Source organism: Varroa destructor, unplaced genomic scaffold (assembly GCF_002443255.2).
Source record: "Varroa destructor unplaced genomic scaffold, Vdes_3.0 BEIS01000004.1, whole genome shotgun sequence".
In the NCBI taxonomy this organism is placed as follows: domain Eukaryota; kingdom Metazoa; phylum Arthropoda; class Arachnida; order Mesostigmata; family Varroidae; genus Varroa; species Varroa destructor.
Window position 1 is genome coordinate 50,881,620 of NW_019211457.1, and position 20,866 is coordinate 50,902,485.

The 20,866-nt window shown below is 38.5% G+C and overlaps 2 protein-coding genes across 3 annotated transcripts; one reads left to right on the top strand and one right to left on the bottom strand.

Annotated features, from left to right (window-relative positions):
* The first annotated feature begins 2 nt into the window (after window positions 1-2).
* LOC111250054 (uncharacterized) lies at window positions 3-5,914 on the top strand. 2 transcript variants are annotated; one of them, XM_086987318.1, is made up of 8 exons: window positions 3-676; window positions 1,592-1,683; window positions 1,888-2,150; window positions 2,623-2,875; window positions 3,037-3,231; window positions 3,474-3,811; window positions 4,238-4,399; window positions 5,082-5,914. In XM_086987318.1, the coding sequence occupies exons 1-8, from the start codon at window positions 253-255 to the stop codon at window positions 5,431-5,433; spliced, it is 2,079 nt and encodes a 692-aa protein (XP_086843444.1). In that variant the 5' UTR covers window positions 3-252; the 3' UTR covers window positions 5,434-5,914. The 2 variants fall into 2 exon arrangements, with proteins under 2 accessions (XP_086843444.1, XP_022660412.1); XM_022804677.2 differs by having other exon boundaries at window positions 6-676; window positions 4,250-4,399.
* Window positions 5,915-13,001: 7,087 nt separating this feature from the next.
* LOC111249025 (uncharacterized) lies at window positions 13,002-16,409 on the bottom strand. The gene is made up of 4 exons (XM_022802289.2): window positions 16,298-16,409; window positions 15,492-15,734; window positions 14,829-15,161; window positions 13,002-14,548 (listed from the first exon to the last, which is right to left on the bottom strand). Exons 1-4 carry the CDS (start codon window positions 16,369-16,371, stop codon window positions 14,338-14,340), a joined length of 861 nt encoding a protein of 286 aa, XP_022658024.1. The 5' UTR covers window positions 16,372-16,409; the 3' UTR covers window positions 13,002-14,337.
* Window positions 16,410-20,866: the final 4,457 nt, after the last annotated feature.

A 20,866-nucleotide genomic window follows, 5' to 3' on the forward strand; every position in this document is an offset into this window, starting at 1 on the left:
TGGTTCGGTTTCGTGAGGCTCCAGCGCCCTCTGTCATGCTGATTAGCGCACGCGAGCCAGCTACGTACAAGCATCGATTGTGCAATAGAATACCACGTGTGGAATCTGCTAAAACAAGAAGCAGATCTGTTTTTTCTGTGCTACGTTGGCGCAGTTTGTACTCTGAAGAAGTTCCGAGTTATCATCGTTTAAACGTTTCTCGAACAGTGGAATAATCTCTGCGCGCCTGAAAGCGGCGTCCGAACGAGCAGCATGCTTGATCACGATCAGTGGCCGTTATCGGGCGACGCACCAAACCTATCCGGTTTGGCAAAGTTTCATCTGGCATCGGGGAGTCAGCAGCAACCTGGCGATTTCGATCTTCCGCACTTGGTGCCGAGTACGTCACGCCGTATTGGTCCGACATCAACTCCAATGTGGGATAACTCTGTACAAGATGATCCTGATGCTGACATGTTGGATACTCTATCTGATTTATATACGTCTGACTCTGTGGAAGCTTCAGATTTTCGTGAACGAAAGGTCTCAAACCACCTGGCCACAGAAGACCCTGGGTCCAAATTTGCTTCGTTGCCATTTAAGTCCTTCACATCGCTGTCGCACTGTGAAGACTACAAAGCATGGGAGGCTCCTCCGAATTCGCCTCGCTCCACAATAACCCCAGATGATAATTTTGGTGAGCACAGAATTGACACGCGTACCTAAAAACTAAAACTGATAAATCTAACCCATTAACGTCTTAAAACTTAACATAGAGAACATCTTGATATGTGTAAAAAATGGTATTTCATAGCATTAAAGTAAATTAATTTAAAATAATTCAAATTATTAAGTCATCACTGACCAACGGATTATGCCTTTGTGAGTATCGAAAAAACACGGTGTGTGGTTGATAGCATGATATGTCGATTCCATTCGGGGTTGGAAGTATGGATCTCTTTAGGTGCGTTTGCTTATAGCTCGAAGTACATCATAGGCTTGTTTTCTATGATATCAGGCGCGGCGACTGATATTCGAAGGAATTCTAGTCTACTAATGGGCTAGAAAAGCGCGACGCACCAGTCAAACTCTTTTATCTTTTATTTGCCATCGCGCGTTCAAAAGGCTTATTTCTCATATGAATTTACAACTTTTAATGTCAGAAGGCTACAATATTAAGTTGCGATAAAAATAACGTATCGATAATTCCACTGCTATTTATGCGTATCTTTTATGTGGCATGATTCGGTCGGATAGGGAAAAATATCACAACAGGTACCAGACAGTAATAACAATTCAAACTTCTATCAAAGAAAAGCTGTCCGGTGGATTTTCGCAAAGTGGCGAGAGGGACCTAACAGCCTTTAAACTAGACACGGCACAAAACCGAAAATGACTAATTAACCCGATGATGTCAATAGCAAGTGACGAATAAAACGGCGTTCGTAATCGATGGAAGCGACGTGGGTTCCGTTTATCTTGTAGGTTTAGTAGTTGAACCCTTTAATACATACGAAACATTCGACGTGTTACGATCTCTTCTAATCATAATTATATTATTATCTAAATTAGTTGACGCCAGCCGTATTTGTCGTTCAAACCTTTGTTGCAGAGTACCAGTCAGGTCTTTCGAATTGTGCGCTTTCTCCCTTACGCGGAACCGGCTGCCAATCAAAAGTTCCTGCGCAGTTTTCCCCGTATGAGGTACTGTCTGTTTGAATCTAGTCGCAACAGGATATGAACATGCAACCTTTCTAACATATTATACTTGTTTGATGCTATATACAACCTATCGAAACTAACCTTAGCATAGTAATCCCGTTATTTTGTCAAACATTTCTACAAAGGAAAATCCAGCTGAACTTACTTCAACCAATTGGCCACACCTTTTGCTCTTTTTAAAATAAGGTTAGTCAGCTTGTCGATCGTTTCCTCGAACAACGCCAAATTGAGAAAAATCTTAGGCAGCAGGCCGAAATAGACCGTCTTGCAAAATCGCTGGCGAACCTATTCATCATGAACCGTCAAAAAGCTCCGCAGCCATCTTACGAAATTTCACCTGGATCGCTCGATCTGGCGCTTTTGGATCGTGTCTTAGAGCTGGGTTTGATCAATTACAAGTCGACGCCACAGAGTCTTGCTTTATCGAGCCTAGCATCCATCCATCTAAGGTAAAAGTAAATTCTATGAGCGAGATTAGTCACAGTTTGAAGCGTGTTTGGTTTAGCCATATACGTGTGCCTCATGGACAGTTTCTAAAAAACATCCCATCATCTACAAGGTTTTCAAATCCCTTTTTTTTTTTGCGAAAAATCGGACCTATCTCTTTCCGGAGTCCTAAGGTCTTTAGTCTAAATGAAGGGAAGTAAATACCCCTGAAACATATTTTTGTATATGCTAATATTTGTACGGAAGGACAAGAAGACTTTTTGTTTTCATTGTCGCTATTCTTTGCGATACACGAGAAAGAGCCTTAAGTTGGCATCGAGGCAGGAAAGGGAAAAGAAAAAAAAATACGCCTTTCTTTTAGAGAGGCCTATTTACTGCGGTTATTCCTTATATTGTTTAGGTAAGCTTTGTAATTGTATCTTTATATTAGTCCTAACGCACTAATTTAGAGAAATCGATGATGGTATCGTTTAGGAAAGCTGTTCGAGGTGGTGCGTGCGAGTTTTTCTTCGGTAATCGCCTGTCGCCAAACGAACGTGATATTAGAGATCGGCCACGAGAGCAACCACGTATCACTCCAAATCCTGAGCTAACGGAGGCTGCTCTGGAACGGATTGATCGCGAGGCCAAGCTTCGCCGGAGTGCTGCCAATCAGCGTGTAGCCACCCGCAGTTGGAGCGGAAACCTCATTACTGAGAACCACGTTCTGCCTACGTACGCCAATAAGGTAAATGCATATACATATAATTTCATCCAAATTTTTGCTAAGCCCAATTATGCGAAAATCTTCGTAGAATAGTATTCGCTGTGTGTAGATCGTTGATATGACTAAATAGCGTGTTTTGTACGTAGATTAGTTTTAAGTACTGGGTTTGTTTATTGATGAAGGTGTTTGTGGGGGGTCTTCCGTACGATGCAACGACTGAGTCGCTCGAAGATTTGTTCCGAGGTAATGGCGTGCTAAGTGTACAGTTCCCGCCACGAGGAAGGGGCCACGCTTATCTAGTATTTGAAGATCACGCCCACGTGAAGTCTTTCCTTGATGTCTGTCAGAAAGGGCCACCTGGCCAGTTCTTCCATTACGTAAGTTCTCCTATATTATTTCTCTTATGTTGGATAGACAAGTATAATAAGTAAGGGAACAAATTAGAAGAAAGCATTTGTTGCATTTGACAATTTAAATGGAATATATTTAATCATACTACGCGGTCTTTATCCTATAATGATATTGTTACTATTTTTCTGACTATTTTGAGGTTCCCATTTGACGATCTAGTGAAATTAGAAATGCGATTGAATACAGCCTTTCATGTTACCTGTTACAGGTGCCATCGCGACGCGGTAAAGGTCGACTGGCACAAATCATTCCTTGGGCTCTAGGAGACAGCGAATGGATTTACACACCCGATAACATTCATGCAGACAGTACTTCGGATGGAAATGAAAGTCCGAAACATCTCGAGTCCGGAGAAAGCAGCGCGCCGGTTTTAAGTCCCGGACGCTCCCGAACAGGCGGTAGCCGAAACGGACGCAACATATCCCGTAATAACACGGTCTTCGTGGGCGCTCTTCACGGAGAAATCACAGCCGAAGGGCTTCAGAGGATTTTCTCTGAGCTTTTTGGATCAGTGATCTATGTCGGTATTGATAGTGACAAAAATCGGTACGTGTATAGGTTCGAACTATGTTTTATATCATTATACCTGGAAGAAGCTACTTGGAGCTTTCTTTGAGAAACGCATAGCGCACTTCTACACATCTCCGACCTGCGACGACTGCTAGTAATTTTCCATTTTTTGGCACAACGTCTTCATTTGACTTTTTTTTTTATAAACGGTAAATTTTTGCAATTATTATTTTTTTTCCAATAATGTGAGACTCGTTAAGGATGTCGCTTGTCTTTTCTGTATCCATAAAGTCAAGCAAAGTTTGGCTTTAATTAGAATAGACTATAATTACACTTATGGTGGTCGTAGATGTTACGCCCAAGATTTGGATACGCTCTGAGAGACGCTTGTAATAGAAATCTCGGCCGCCAAACAACAAATATATACTCGTGTGTCATCTTTAGATGTTCTTTAATTATAAGAATTAATTTCAGTTACCCAAATGGGTCTGCCCGAGTAACATTTCGATCAACAGCGTCTTTTCGCGAGGCTGTTTTGGCCGAATTTGTGCAAGTTGTGACTCAGCGCTTCACCAAGACGATTCAACTAGATGCGTATATTGAGGAAGGCTCGTGCTGTATCAGGTCAGTTTATACAATGAAAACTCTGTATGTAGTATCGTCAATGATGTTTTGTAAGAAAGGGTCCTATGTTTCAATAAGGCTTGGGTGGAATTATAAGTACACCAACAACAACACATAGCAATTTATTCATTAATAATAATTTTGTTGTTTCAGTATAAGGACGTCCCACGATAATGTCTACGTTGTTCAGAATAGGACTAAATAGTCCGCACTATAGGTTGACATAATTGAATAGTAATGCTGCTGCCGCCAACTTATTCGCTATATGGGAATCCATGCCCTGTTAACTTGCTAATCACCAACGTATTTATTTAAGAGACATTTAGAAACTTGACGCGGTTTATGAATAAATCAGGAAACGATGATTCCAGTTCCTGCAACGTAGACTTTTTAGATGACCTAGTAGACGGAGAGCAAGTCTAACAAATTAAGTAAAAATACATGAATTACAATTGAAGCGTTTGAATATTTAGCGCGTTCAACGGACTTCGTTCGTTAAGCAATACAACCATTTACACAAGAGTACAAGCGCACAATTTCGTAGCTGTCCGCTATAACGCGACGAACGATGGTTCAGTGACTTTTGAATTGAAGGGCTTGTCTGCTTGTCCGGATTGCCCGCCCGACTTAAAATACAGGTTTATAGCGATTTGATTTCGATTCTATTGTGTTTTATGTGCAGGGATTGCGGTGCATCGACACCTGTGTTCTGCCGACATCCGTCATGTTTTCAGTACTATTGCCCTACTTGTTTTGAGGCACATCGTCGCGTCGGGCCAAGCGGAAGCGTTGTCATGCAGGGTCCCGATTATCATGCGCCAGTAATGCGTAACCGCAGCAACGCTCAGAGCGGAAACAGTCATTCGGTTAGCCAATATCCTCTACACGGCAATAACGGATACCACTCGACACATCAGGACCGACCCAAGGACCGCGGTCATTTTAGTGAGCGAGCAGACCTGTATAGCAACAGCAGCATAAACAGTTGCACTCCACTTGCAATCGACCAAATGTCATTTGCAAAGAAAGACTAAGCAATAATGGCTTTTCTTGATTATTGATCATACTGTGCTGGTTATCGTATGTATTTGAGCGTTTGTTCTACGTGCGTCCACCACTTAGGCAATGGTTAGACGTTAGGTTCGTTGTGTTAACTTGTTTTTCTTAGTTTGCATTTTTCCCAGCTTTTTACTATCAACCAGAACAAATTGAGTTTTCATTAAAAATATTTATTTGCTACACAAGAGCTTGCTCTATTTCCTACCCAGCTGGAGGTTAAGCGCTGGTCAGCGGGAAACAAGTCTTCGGCACGGAGCAATGAATCAATATATGAACGACGTTTCACGTCGTTTTTTAAATTTATTTAGACAAGAAGTCGACTGGTTGAAAGGTAACATGCTATCTATATGGTAATATAATGGTAACACTACGACATATTTGTAGCCTATTTGAAGTGCAAAGTTCAATCCTTGTAGTGGAATAAACGAACAGATTACTAATTTAGCATTCACCTCATATTGTCAGGCGGCGTTGTCCTTTATTGAACCTTTGTTATAAAAATTATCTTTCTCCTCCGGCACGAAACTATTCTTGCCCGATCACAATAACTATCACAGACTGATGGATAGTATTCTACTATTGCAACTATGTGTAGAGAAGTCAGTACACAAACTAAATCTACCCTAAGATAAAAAAAAGAACTAACCAAATGGCTAAAAATATGTATTGATTGGAATGTTTTAGAGTATGATATTTAAAAGTGTTTCAGTAAATGTGATGTACGGAAGAAGTTTACCCGTTGTTTGTGACATGTTTCATATATCAATAGCGTATCTTGTAAGTAAAATTCTTTGTCCTTGTAATACGGCACAGAGATAGGACACCACTGTAACCCTACGGAGATGGAAAATGTCTTTGCTAGTAAAGGAGTCCTTTGAATAGTGGAAATTTCGCATTAAGCTTGACTAAAGAAGTAGTAAATACTAATGTCTCTATAATTCATATAACGTAAAACTTGAATGCTTTCGAATTATGGATATCGATTTTTAAGCGAAACCAGTATATCAGCAATAAGGAACGAGATCATTTTGCAGCGCTGAGCTTCTTTTAAACACAATTAAGGCCCTAGAGTCCGAATTAATTGAGTGTTAAATGTAGTTGGCCTACATATTTAAGGACACAAGGATGTCATCCGATAGTTTTCAATATGTTACGTACAGAATGGGTAAAGCACTCGAAGTGAGTCGGTGTAGTGGTGGAAAACTTGCTTCTAATTTACGAATCATAATAGTTAATTTCCTAGACACAGAAAGAGGCATTTTCACTGATTTTGCTTCGAATAGACTCCTGCGCAACATTATATTTAACACCCGATATTGACTGTGATACATAGGATAATGAAAAATTACCATATTTTAAGAATAGATAATTATGAAAACTAATTCTTGTACGCATGTTTATCGCGTCCGCCAAATTTACCGAAACATAAAGAACCTTTAACTATTGCTTTAAATTATTAAAATTTAAAAACTTTAAACTGTTAAAAAAAAAGTTGAATAATTTAGTAACGAGAATAACGTACACTAAACAAAATATGAATTTAATGTATTTAAAACATTGCTCCCTTAAAGTAGCTTTTCTTATTTTTCACTTCCGCTTCCGTGTGCCCCTGTCCATCCCCCTGCATTATAGACTACGCGTTATTACGTGTGATCTCTTCGTAATGCATTAACTTTGTAACTATCTATATTTTGATTTATACTTTTTGCAACGTTTGCAGAGAAAGGGCAGTACAAAGTTGCAAAAAATGAGCGTATTTATTCGAGGCACTCAAAAATCAGAGGAACAATTTCTGATGCAACAGTGTCAGAGCACTTAATCACTTTACGGTGCAATAATGTGGGTGCGAAATTTGGTGCATGGATTACCAGTTCGCTATGTTACGTAATTCTTCTAGTACATCGACATTGTTGACATTCTGACAAAGTTATTTCCTGGAGCCATACACAACTTAGAACTCAAAGCCTACTTCCGCGAATATAGGTAGCACCTCGTAGCAGCTAAATGTACAAGTGAGCAATGTTCAAGATATTGCAACAACGTGTGAGTAGTCCATGTGCGTAGCAGATATACCACCTTAGATATGTTTTTTCCGAGTATTTAGTTTAATACTATACTTTACTTATTTCAATAAAATTAGATTATGTAGATCATCATTATCAATATGTTTACCGGTACACGGTGGACAGACATATGTATGGTATTAATGAAGACGACTTAACTGAGATAGACGTTTATATATTTATTTGTAATCAAATATTGATGACATTCGCATAATTTGAAATGTACTGCCTTACACGTTTAAGCTATTTCTTTTATTTTTCCTTGAACTGAGTGATGCACTTCTCGGGTTGCTTACCACAGACTATTTCCAGATTTTTTTCCAGCAGTATAAGTGTTAATTCTTTGCCTTCACATTTTCTTGCTGCGCTCAGTTTGTTGCCTCGTTGCACGCAAGTCCTTTGAAAAAAAATAGCGTATCATACAACATTAACTAAAAGCCAATGGAATATATATATATGGAATACCACATAAATAATTAAATTGGAAACTGCTTTTTCTAACACTGTAATCAAATTTACCGTAGTAAATCAATAAAAACGCTATAATCAAATTTATCTAGCGTCGAATCGTTTGTTGCAAACTGAAAGCCTATGAAAGCCTAGCGAATGGCTTAAGCCTTAACAGAGTAGGTTTTAATTAAGCTAAATGATTGATCTCATTGATCACACAACGTTAATACATAGTATTGTGAGAAGCATGGAAATTTAAAAAATGTAGCGTGCCGCATTATTTTTCGAACGGGCACGCAGAGAATACGGCGAGTGCAAATGACAATGAGAAGATTGCCGATCCACGAATCTTTGAGGGGTGTAATTGTTGGAAAGCTCTAATGGAACCTATGAAGCCCATCTTATGGCAAAAAAACTCAAGTAACCGTGCAATATGATAACTGAGGTTGAAGTTAGATACTTATCATTTATTATAGATATGCGGTTATAACTAGAACGTAACTAGCTTTAGAATTTTTCACAGAAATAGATTGAGCTAAATAAAGGATATCCTCAAGTACGGATCAAGCATAGCAGACTTGTAGATGGATGGCACAAATATATAATTTTGCATATATTTCGTACACTAAAAACTTGTCTTTAGTCATCTGAGATAATCAAAAAATCTGCTGCTATCCGGAGCCTGAACGCCTCGCAGAGATAATGGCGCTCAACAGATCGCAACTAGCTGGATCTTCTACAAATCGATAAAAGCATAGAGAAGACCTGACGCTGTTATTCAATTATTTTTCGGACTAAATAGTTGTAGATCACTTTCGACTTACAACGCGCTCGTACAACTGGAGAAAGGACAAAGTGTTTACTGCGTACGGCTAAGGCAACTTGAGTGTATTTAAAATGTTTTCGTATATCATCCGCTACACTTCAATCTGTTAAGCCACCGAAAATAAATCGCTAGAACAAAAAAAAGTCAATATCACAGAGTACCTGAGCGATTAATCAGCTTCGTTAATCCTGAGTAGCAGGAATGACAGAGTTTCTCTATGAACGTTTGCGGTTTAGATAATACGCGAATGATTACAATCCATTATGCAATTAGACTGTTCACGCCGGGCGTTTTAAAGTGGAGGTAAACAATAATCCAAATATCGTACCTCGCCCGATATTGCCAATCGGTTTCCATAGATCTGATTTGGTCTTATGAAAATTGCACCGACAATGCTATAATAACCCTTTTTTTTATAAGAGGCAGTATGGATCTACCGGGTTGCACTCATTAAGTGAATCCAACCTCTTGGGCGACTAGTAGGACGACAGCTAACCAGGTAGCCTCTGGAAACGCTGCAGTATTGGAAAGCAAACTACCAGCTAATTTGGAAGCAGGTCTTCCACAAGCCTTCATAAGATATAGGTCTTCAGCAAGAGTACGACGCCGCTCCTAAACAGAAATACCATAAGTGTTCACGAAGCAGATCGAGTTTTTGTTGTTCTAAAAGAGTAAGGTATCTACGCGTAAGAATTTCATCAAAACAACAGATTTAACGTGGCTCAAAAAGATCAATGATTCGGTCACTAAGAAGGCCAAATAATCAAAGCGATTAGGGTCAGTATCTTTAAAAAAAAATCAAACTAATCGACAATGTGAAGTCTGTTCTTCTAAAGGCGGTCGAGATCACGATCTTCAGCAGCCTCTGTACTTTAAAAGATCGAAGTCAAAATTATCAGGGAAAGCCAATTCTCGACCGTCAAAATGGTCATCGCCAGTCCCACGCATAGGGTTTCCTCAAACTTCCCATTCATTCATTTCACCACGGAACTTAGCTAAGAATGCAGACCCTTGAGCTTCTGACCTAACGTCTAAGTTGAAGCTTACCCGTTGTCCGAGGACAGAAAAAAGCCTATTAAAATTCCCTCAAAGTCACACCTAGCCAATTCCGGAAAGCTTTCAACACCAGTTTTAGGAAAAAAGCTTTATTTATTGGTTGGAGAGCGTTACCGCTTCGCGTTTATTGCAAAACGTTTATCGATTCGCCTAGCACCATGCAGTCCCAACGTACTCTCGTTTAAGAAGCCGGCTAGACTGTGTGCCTAACCCTATCCGGAGAAGCGCAAATTAATTTCACCCGAGACCCAAAATGTTCTGCTATCAGCAAGCGCATACATTAGCCAATCTACAAATATGCACCTGCTAGTGGCGCATATAGTTATATTTTTTGGTTGACATTGGTGTCATTGGAAAGCTAATTTGGCAGTGGTAAATGTAATAAAATTATTGGAATATCTTTAAGACTCACGGCAGAGCGGTTAGAAAGCGAAATTTAAAAAACACACTTAATTACAATGAAAGCATAAATATAGCCCAAACTTACAAAAAAGTGGGCTGCTATAAAGCTATATATATCTATATAAAGCTGCTATAAAAGAGGTGTTATAAAAAATGATTTTTATTACAAAGATGCTTTTATTGTTTTCGTTCTGAAAATTGCGATGCAAAAGGCATCCCCAGTAGTAACCGACCAGTTACAAAAAGGTTGCCATGTTATTATTAAGAGACTAACCATCAAACACCAAATAGTTTTGAAGCATTTGAAAAAACTGGTTAAAAAATAGCTCGATGTTTGAGTGTCACACGAACTGAGAGCCAAAAAAATTTGCTCGACCATATATCTATATGCGAAATTCAGGGAAATGCAATAAAATCAAAATATTCGGGTCATGAAAAGTGATCTCATAAGAGGGTAATGCGCGAATAAGGAAAAATGAATATAACTCACAATCTATGGCAAAGCCCAGACGGATACGAAGAAGGATGATGCTCTATTTTTTGTGGGATTAAACAGTTGTGCATTATAAATTTCTGCCGTCTGGCAAGCTGCGTGATTTGGGTTTCTACCGTAAACAATAACAGGATTACAAGAAGCCATTGAAAAAATAATCACTTGTATCGCTCTCTGCAAAACCCTCGTAATGGTGTTAATCTTGCTTCAATGGGTATTATTTGTCACAGTTTTTCGCACGTAAGTTCTAAAATTATGGATATATAGCATTACGAGAAAATTATAAAAGATCATAGATCCAAAAAACGCAGATTTTGTTTAGTTAGATTATATATATATATATATATAAATAGTCTCACTAAATAAACAATATTTTTGATTTTTCTTGAAAGCGATCAATCCTTTTTCGACAACCTAATGTTTCAATATATTCAAAATCCACGCAGATTGCATCATGGACTGTTGCGAAATCTATCCTTATGCCAATTCCTATACAATAAGAGTCGGATACATTATACTTTAATATAAAACAGTTAGTACAAGCAACATTTTTTTAACAAATAAATAATTAAACGGCTGTAATAATGTAGAAAGAAATTAAAACCGTTAAATCATTCATATATAAAACGTGTTCCAAACGAGATTACACAGAAATATTATGTATTGTCGAAGCGATCGAGTAAACCTAGGTTTTCTACTTTTAATTCATGTTCGAAACGTGATAATTTTTAGCGGAAAGATTCTATCAAGATTGGGCAGTAGCCTTTTTGTTGTATGGCTACATCTTCAGCAGTAAAAAAATGGTCGTGCTTGTTTGATTTCTATTAATAAAGCTTCTACAAAAGTGGTTTTGACATACATTCAAATTGAACATGATTACCGAGTATTCTTAGACGGACGATGTATATCCAAGGCACCCCAAGCGATTTTATTTCGGACAAACATATATAGCCATAAATAAAAATGAGCTACTGTTCGCACCTGTTTTCAACAGATATAACTTGCATTGTCTATATACTTAGTACGCTTTGGGGACGTGGATTTTGTTTTTTGCACAAATACTTTATGCACAATTGATGCTGATAGTATTTCACTGAATTAGGTAAACAGTGCTTTTTGGAGTCATTCATAATTTTTGATGCTAAATTTTTATTCCGTTCAAGCACGATCAACTTATAATATAATAATTACATTGGCTTCTCGGAGTCGTTCAAGCTTCTATCTACAGATGGAAGTCGTCCACTCCGGTCCTGAGGCTCTTTTACTATCAAATGGACAGTTTAATTCCATTTGTCAAACATTAAAAAGGGTGGGATTCCGCTGCTGCAGGACCTGCAAAATAGGATGGGTGTAATAAGAACCTCCCAATGGAGTTGTTGTGTGGAGGCTTTGACGATTTTTGTCGTATGTGGTTTGACAATGTCATGAAAAAGGATGATTCTATTTATCTATAAGCTCTTTTTCTTTTTATAGTTACATTCAACCAATGCCATTGCAATATATGCAAATCTCTGGCGACCTTCCTCTTCTTCTCATACGTTTCCCCGTGTTTGAGATCCTTTCAGCTCTGTTGAGGATAATCATCTTGTTGAGGTGGAGAGGATGTAACCGTGGGGTTAGGCGTACTTCCTGTAACAGGCATGCCGAAAAACAATGACACAACTGTAAAACAAAAAATTTCTTGGAGAAACTTCGTCTAACACACGAACATTAGCATTCCATCAGTGCCAACAATGTGCAGAGAATGATGTTTTTATTCCTTTTGAATAACAACTACCATATTTATTTGTTTCCTAAAATTATCCACAGCAACAGGGGACGTTCCTCGCATAGACTGCTCTAAGCTCCGAAGACCAAACCATTGTTTAATTAAGTATTCGTCTGGATGTCAGCTTTACGCACCGTGAGCAATATTTTAACATAAATTTGCGTTTATCATACTCCTATTAGAACAGAAACAATTAACAAAAACTTGGATTGTCTGTGTGGGTTGACTGTAAACACTCTTAAGCGAATTCTTGTGGGCAGTAATTTATTACATTTATCGTGGCAGAATTTCGTATGGGTAATATACTTGATTATTTTTTAATCGATCTTCTATATCGAAGCCTGGCTTCGTCAATGCCGTTCTGATAAAATGTTTTCTCCGGATCTGTATGCCGACAATTTATTCGCATCGCCTATCCCACTACTTCACTCACATTTAAACATTACTCTTCTAATAGGTGTGAATCTATCACAAAAAAGAAACAATTTCTAAGCAAATAATGTATTTTATTTAAAGTGAATAGCTATCGTTCTCTTGCAATGTAGGGAAGACGTCATATAAAAAGGAAAACGCTTAATTTTGACATAATAGACCATAGATGGTGATAAATCTGGTTTCCACCAGACAAACAATGGATATCAGCAATAATAAGTGTCGCTAACCGTGTTCCACACAGATCGGTCTAGCGGGAGCTGTGTGTAAACATATGTTCATGAAAAAACCTTTGTAGTTGAAATCAGTCATCGATAAGGAATTGACGATTGGCAAGAGCTACCTCAATGCAGTTTGACTTATATCACTGAAACAGAAATGCGACTTAACGAAGTATCCTATTTTTGTCGATAAATATAATTAAACAGCTCTAACATTTGCCTAACAAGATAGTGCTCGTCTGCTTCAAATTTATTCAACGTCTTCCGGTTCAACAGGATCGCAGCGCATAATACGCCTTTACCTAAACAAAATGTTCATCAAAATATATAAATCAGCTTATATATTGTATATCGATAATACAGATGTTTGTATCTTTCTAAATGATAATAAAAATGTTTCATATCTTAAAGGAACTGAAGATTTACTAGAAATATTGCTTTGAGCAGAGAGTACAACTCGAACGATCAATACTCATATAACTATCTAACTATACAGGAGGTCAAATCGGATCCACCGACTTCATATTTAGAGTACCCTATAATCACTACGAGGTTACGTGTCTAAATCAAAATTATTAAAGGTCAACCACTATTGGTCATATGTCTATAATGAATAGGTGCGCATTCGTATTTGTGAAAAGAAAGTTCTCGATCTGAAATAACTTAATTGTCGTACACACTACGAGATTGCACGTCGCTTCACTAGATGAGATGCTCTATAGGCGGTATATCAGTATAAAAGTCACACTAATAATCATAGTAATAATAATAACGCTGGTAGGCACTTGTAACAAGTGAGTTTCAATCTTCATCATACACGTTTGGCTTTAGATCTTTGCCCATACAAGCTTCTGCAGGCGAACATATGCGAGTGCTGATGCATCAAGTTGGTTCAATTTAAAGATGTATAAGTTATGTTTTCTAACATGAAGTAAATGTATTTCAGAATTTTCTGATAAGGCATGTATAAGAATAGAGCATACGCTCATTGGTGTAGGTTATCAATGTAGCTTTGGGAAAATTAGCTTGTTCAATTAGCCCAACGTGGAGAAAAGAGCTGACATTTAGCCAATTCAAAATTCCTGAAACCATCCTAGATATCTTTCGACCACTGGACAATTTCACTAACGAAAATTAATTTTTCTAGGGCTGTTGAGTAACCATTCGCTTAAATGACGTTAAGAATTGTCGCTGGAGGGGAAGGCGAAGCGGTTTCGCCACACGGAGGTGGAGCAAATGCCAGCGGAAAGAAAATCGTCGGTGTAGGAGACGATGTCTGCATCTGCAGATGTTGCTGCTGCTGCTGTTGCAAAAATGTTCCTTCCTGAGAGCTTTGTAGCTGATGGGACATCTGCTGAAGATTGCTGAGGTGCGGGATGCTATTGGAACAAAAATAAATCAAGCACAGAGTTATTGGCGTCATTTACAAAACCAGTCAACTAAAAAAGGCTAACACATTTGCAGAAAAGAAAAGGGAGTACACACAACTTAAATTTCGAATTGCAAAGTTTTAAAAATACAAAAAGTTTTAACGGTGAAAACCATGCATGCCATATATGACAGCAATCATTTTAGTCACTTTTTTTTTACTAAACAAAAAAAACAAAAAATAACAAAAAAGTCCATCTTTTTTGCGAACATGGTTTACTAACTACTTACCTATAGTTAAATGGAACGGGACTGGACTGTTGCAATGGCGGAGGACTTTTGTCCCGTAAGACACCAGTGACTCGGGTATCCTCTGTCGCTGTTTGCGTTGCCTGACACGGCGAGTTGGTCGTGCTTCGATCATCTGACGTCCCATCCATTGATATGCCGTTGTTCTCATTGAGATCCTTAAATCCTTTGAGCCCTTTAAGGACACTCAAAGGTTCTCTAGCACCTACCATACCGCCGGACTCCTCTCCAACAGGGTCCACTTCTCCATCTTCAGAGTCGCCCTCACTGTCACTGGCTAGCGTTGTTGTATCAGCGTCTGTTGAACTTCCAGCCCTAAAAAGATATTTAAGTCAGTGGTAGTTAAGGAGCTGCACTCTATACACGGAGTGAGTAAAACCTAAAAGAAAAACGTTTTTAGTAGCATGCGTGAGTATCTCTGTTGAATTAAGCTATTAAGTTATTAAATTATTCCAATTTATTAAGCAAATTTGCGTCGTTAAGTGAAAAAATGTGTATTATGTGTATAACTACACAGGAACAGGGAATCATAGTTATAGAGCTGTGGTAGTGACAAATGATTCCAAGAAAAATATTAAATTATGCGGGACAATATGTAATAAGATGTGAGAACAAGACTTCTTACTAAGTGCACATTGTACTTACTTGGTATCTTTTTGATCCGAGCTATCTTCCCCTTCGCCGCCATCTTTCTTATCTTTACTTTCATCATTTGCGTCACCGTCCTTCGATGCTCGCATTTCCTTCTTGAGTTTCATCCGCCTGTTCTGAAACCAAATCTTAATCTGGCGTTCGGTGAGGCAAAGCGCATGGGCGATCTCGATCCTTCGTCTTCGAGTCAGATAATGATTAAAGTGGAACTCTTTTTCTAACTCCAGCGTTTGATATCTGCGCACAAGAACAAAGCCCAAATAACATGGATATAAAACAAGATCAGTAATATATTGGCGTGAGGTTTGTCTCCTTCCTCAAAGATGGCCTCGCATTAGACTAACGTTATGACGCTTCGCATGTGATTCGATTGATCTGAGTATCTTCGCGAATATATATATATATATATATATATATTATCCATACCGTGACATAGGATAAATTTGCCAATATCTTCAGAATTGAATTTAGCGCGGACAGTAGTGAAGGCTGTTTCTAATCACTAAAACCTATGACTGAACTGCTTCCACGTTGCTAAAGAAAAATGAATCCGTTTTAAAGGGTGTATAATATATAAAAATAGAAATTATTTCTATTTTTTTCCATTATATATATGTTCGTTTTCAAGAAACTCGGCGATATTTTAAATGCAAGAAACAATATTATATATTGTGTAAGGTATAACCGCCCGAGTGACCAGTGATCCTGTTTACAATTATGTTTGTTTATTATCCTCCTTCAAAAGGACTTATAGTTTGAATAGATGTTTTCGCATGCGGACGACGTTTGTTGGTATTTACCTCGTATATGTTTGCCGTCCCCTTCGGCGGGAACAATTGTTTGGTCCTGCCAATAACTGGAAGTAATTTTCCATCCCTAATTTATTGGCGAATCCGCCACGGAACGCTGATCCTATGAGAAAACATGAAATGTAATTTAGTGTGCCGCCAAAACTTGATTAAACGTTCGTTTTAATTCAGTACATAATAAATTTATCTAATTGAGAGTAACAAATAATGTGGCTGCTGGGCCAAATGTGTGAACATTTCTGTGTGTAACCACGCTTGCATTAAGGTCGCTGGATATCATAAGAACGAATCTCTTCCCTAACGAACCAGACAGGTGAAGAATTAAGGTAAGAACACCCAAAGTATGGTATAGGGGCCAATGATTAGATTCGTACATGACGCTGTCGCCAATTTAAAATTATTCAATTTGTTAAAAGATTGCACAGATTGTCGGCCTGCCTGCCAGTTATTTTTATGATTCGTTGATCACATGGGTACAACCTATTATTGACAAACTTACATAGGCGCAATATAATGACTATATAGATAATTTTGTTCCCTATGCATTCTGGGTTCTCTGTTCGTTGTTTTTTATAAAGTTTTCAAACAAAAACTTCTTCGAAGGTAACCATCTCGCAGCAAACTACAAAGCGACAGAATATTATACGTCATTGTCGGTTTGCCTACGGCCACTTTATAAACGATGTGCTTACAACTATCATCGGTTAAACACTACGTTTAGCAGTTTGACGGGAGTTTTAAAGATTGAATACTAGAAAACGCGTTAGTTATCTCAGTAGCAATTTTTTTCGCCTGGCTAACAACAACAGCGCTAAGAAAATCCCTGAAGAAAAGTAGAACTGCAGTAAAAATAACATTCACGTGATGAACTTTTCCTGGAATACATACAGCGACAGCCTATTATTATATTCAGTGTTATTATTGTCATTATCATCGCTTTTATTATTACTACTTTTACGTGGCTACTACTGATAATAGCAATACAGCCTTGTTATAGTTGCCGTTGTGTGTATAAAGAGTTAAGACCGTTCCCCTAAGTAAAACATGTACCGTTTATATGGCAATGCTATCATAACACCACAGACACCGCAGTCCAGTGTAGAAGCAGCTGACAGCCAGGGAAAAATAGCTCTACTTGAGTTATATATATATATGAAGGAGAGCTAAAATCGTTGGGTATGGGTTACGGTCGTTGCGGTTTGGGTTTTGGTTGTTGCTGATGGTGTGCTTGTTGTCTCCATAGGCACGATGGAAAATGTCAGACATAAATTTTATAGATAAGCATTTCTCCTCGACAAGTTAAAAACAAAAAGCGTCAGAATGAAGATTAAACTAGTGGAAGAAGTATAAGCAAAGAAAGAAGGGACTGATAGAGCTGGCGGTGCAGTAAGATGTTTGTTGAGAATTAAAACGAATAGCAAAAGTTGATGTAGTACTTCTGTTGAAGAACAAGCAAATATAAAATGGGAATAACAGAGTGTAGCTAGCAAGTATCGGTAGGTTTTCATCTTGCTAATTATAAGCATTTGAAATTTGGGTCCTTAGGCAGAGCAGAAAAGGTATAAACGCAGAGATCAGCACCATTCGACGCGATCAACACAGCCTGACGTTGATTCACCAATTCCTTCGTATCCTTCTCGCGTATGTAAAGCCATAGGATATTATACAACAGCCAAGTTCAATGAGTAAATTGACCTTCGCGACTTTTCGTATGTTTAGCTTGTCCGATGTTATCATTTACTAGTAGATACTAATTCTCAACCGTTGATCTTGACTGGTTGGTCTGACGGACAATGCTGTGCACCTCGTTCGTCCTTCATAACACTTAAGCGTAATGTATTGCGACCTATTGAAAATGGTCTACCCTTTTTCCACTAGATGCCTTCATAGTGACGGGCCTTACTTGTTCGACACGCAATTTCCATGTAGTTGACAGTCTTGTCAGAGCCACTAAGTACTGTGATAGAATGAAAATCCAGTTCAAACGAAATTAATTGGATCACTCCATTATCGACAACCGCGAAACAGACGCGGCTACAGTTGGGAAAATATGGCCGAAGCTTTTAGATCCCAATGAACTGGAGTCAAATCAATTCGTCTGCGTGCGTGTTCTGTTTCATGTTAAGCCGTGCTATTAATTGTATCCTATCAATATCCAGCCTCCGACGTGCTAAATCAATCGGAGACAAAAGTTGCGAAAAGAGACGAGCTAAAAACGTCTTCATCATTTTCGAAATTCGTAAGTGATCATATCTATGATACTGTTTCATAATTTCGTAGGGTTATACTGTATAATCTAATACTTATTTTCGTTTAAGAATTTTGACAAGGGATAATGCTTCTTGCTTGAAAAGAAAGACCTAAGAGCGCTTGCGTTCAGGTTGAAAAAATGCAGCTAAACTCCTCTAATAGGCCCCGTGCTTCAATACATATCCTCCAGATTTAGGTCAGCCAAGCACTGAAGTACCATATCACAAATACTTAATGGAATAGACTCCATTCGCCAGTGCTGATAACGACACATGCGACGATCTTTTGACATCGTATGGCACCACATAAATCGGCTTTTTATTACAGCAGAATCAGGAGGAATGTATCATCACAAAGGTGACTCTCAAACGCTTCTGGTTACACGTGGAGGGCGACGCGCCTAATGCTTACTGAACATACTATAACAGCGATTCAAAAAATTGAGTGGTGCCGTGACATTCTGTCACGTATATTGTTATGACTGCGGTCTCCTGAAGGAGAGGCGTGCCTCTCCTATTTGCCTTGATCGATTAGGGGACATATCAAACACATCAGAGGAAAACTGAGTACGTTAATTTACGCCAGTAACTTTAGCGTTTTTCGTAAATGAAAGATGTTCCACTGCTTCCGCTATCCAACTATGTCTCACGTTTGGTATGACTACTGCTGGCGGATTTGTGAAACCTTTGTTGCCAATGAAAGCCTTCTGCTGTTCGGAGCCAATTATACGTAACCGGAGTTTCGGACGAAATTTTATACAAATTGTATACCGGAGCCATTATTTGGTTCCAGCTGAACCTCAATTTTTTGACCTAACGATACTAGCAAAAAAATATTCGTATTATTACGGCAGTCTTATGCTTGCCTGAAATAACTGGAAAGATTTTGCAAATTCCCTCGTCCCGAAATTAGCCTTTTATACATTATACAATTTCTTATACAATTATAACCACTTTCATCTAATTTGATTCCATTCATCTGGTCCCACACATATGATTGATAGGTATAGCCCCTGAGTACTCGTGCTATGACCGCCCTAGCATTGTTGTAGCAGGTACCGATAAAGCTGCTTGTCCAATTCAAGCGAGATTCAATGCATAACAGATATACAGATATGTATATTTTTAAGCTGCCGTTGTTTAGATAGCCGGAACCGAATCCAGTGGTCGCTGTCTGTTGCATTTATATTGACATGAATACGGTCGTTTTCAGACAAACTTACCTAGTGCGTCGATATACGGCAGAATACGTAAAATCGAATGAGCGTTTAACGACCCCAAGCCATGGTAACATATTAGGAAATGGTATTCTAACTTTGGGCACATTAATATTTTGTTAACATGAAAGAAAATCTTCGAGTTTTAAATGGAGAAAGCAAATGAAGCAAGTTGATAAAGGCGTCGATGACGTTGAACTCAACGACTTTTATGATTCTTCTTGCCGAAAAGATTACAATGTATATCGAACATTCTCTCAATATTAATGCATAACAGGAGTAAATGGATAGAAGAACGGATTAACCGGGCTTATTCTTCGCCTGTCCTACGATCCAAGGCCTTAGCTGGTCCTTAAATGTACTACGTAACAGACGAACAGCAAAGATTGCGTTACAATAATGGCTCGCTAGACCTATAGACCGATGCCGTTTGTTTATGGGAGAGACGCCCCAGCCCTTATGCACTTGTCATTGCAAAGTTTGTACTGGTGCTTATGGCATCAATAAAATGCTCAAGTAATTAACTGGACAGAAACAAAAATCTCATTAGGAAATTATGGCATCATGTTCAACGTAACAGCTGCGGATACGCGAACAATAAGGACTTACTAACAAGTATCCTTTGAATGACATTCGCAATGTATATATATATATGGGTTACCTTTACATACAGTGTGGACGGCTGCCTGTGATATCTTTTTGTGTGTCTACCTATTCGTTGAACTCACTAAGGATTATCGCATATTGCCGTATATTCGTTTCACGATTTATTATTAAGACTGGCTATAAATGAATTCAGAATCGCGCTATACGTACAGGTCCTCGCAGCTGTCAGATATTACATCGCTGTAGTTTTTTCCGGAACGTTTTGCGTCTAAATTACTATATTAGATCATATTAAATATGCAATAGATCAAATTAGAATAGCTAATTATCGGACCAGTCGCGTTAAACGCTCACTTCACTCTCCAAGCGTTATTTGGCCTACGTATTGAAAACTCGATATTTGCAAGTGAAAGATGTAAACAATTTCTATAACTATTTAGTTGGGAAGTACGTGCATGGCGCGTATTAAGGATTGCCTTCTGTAATAT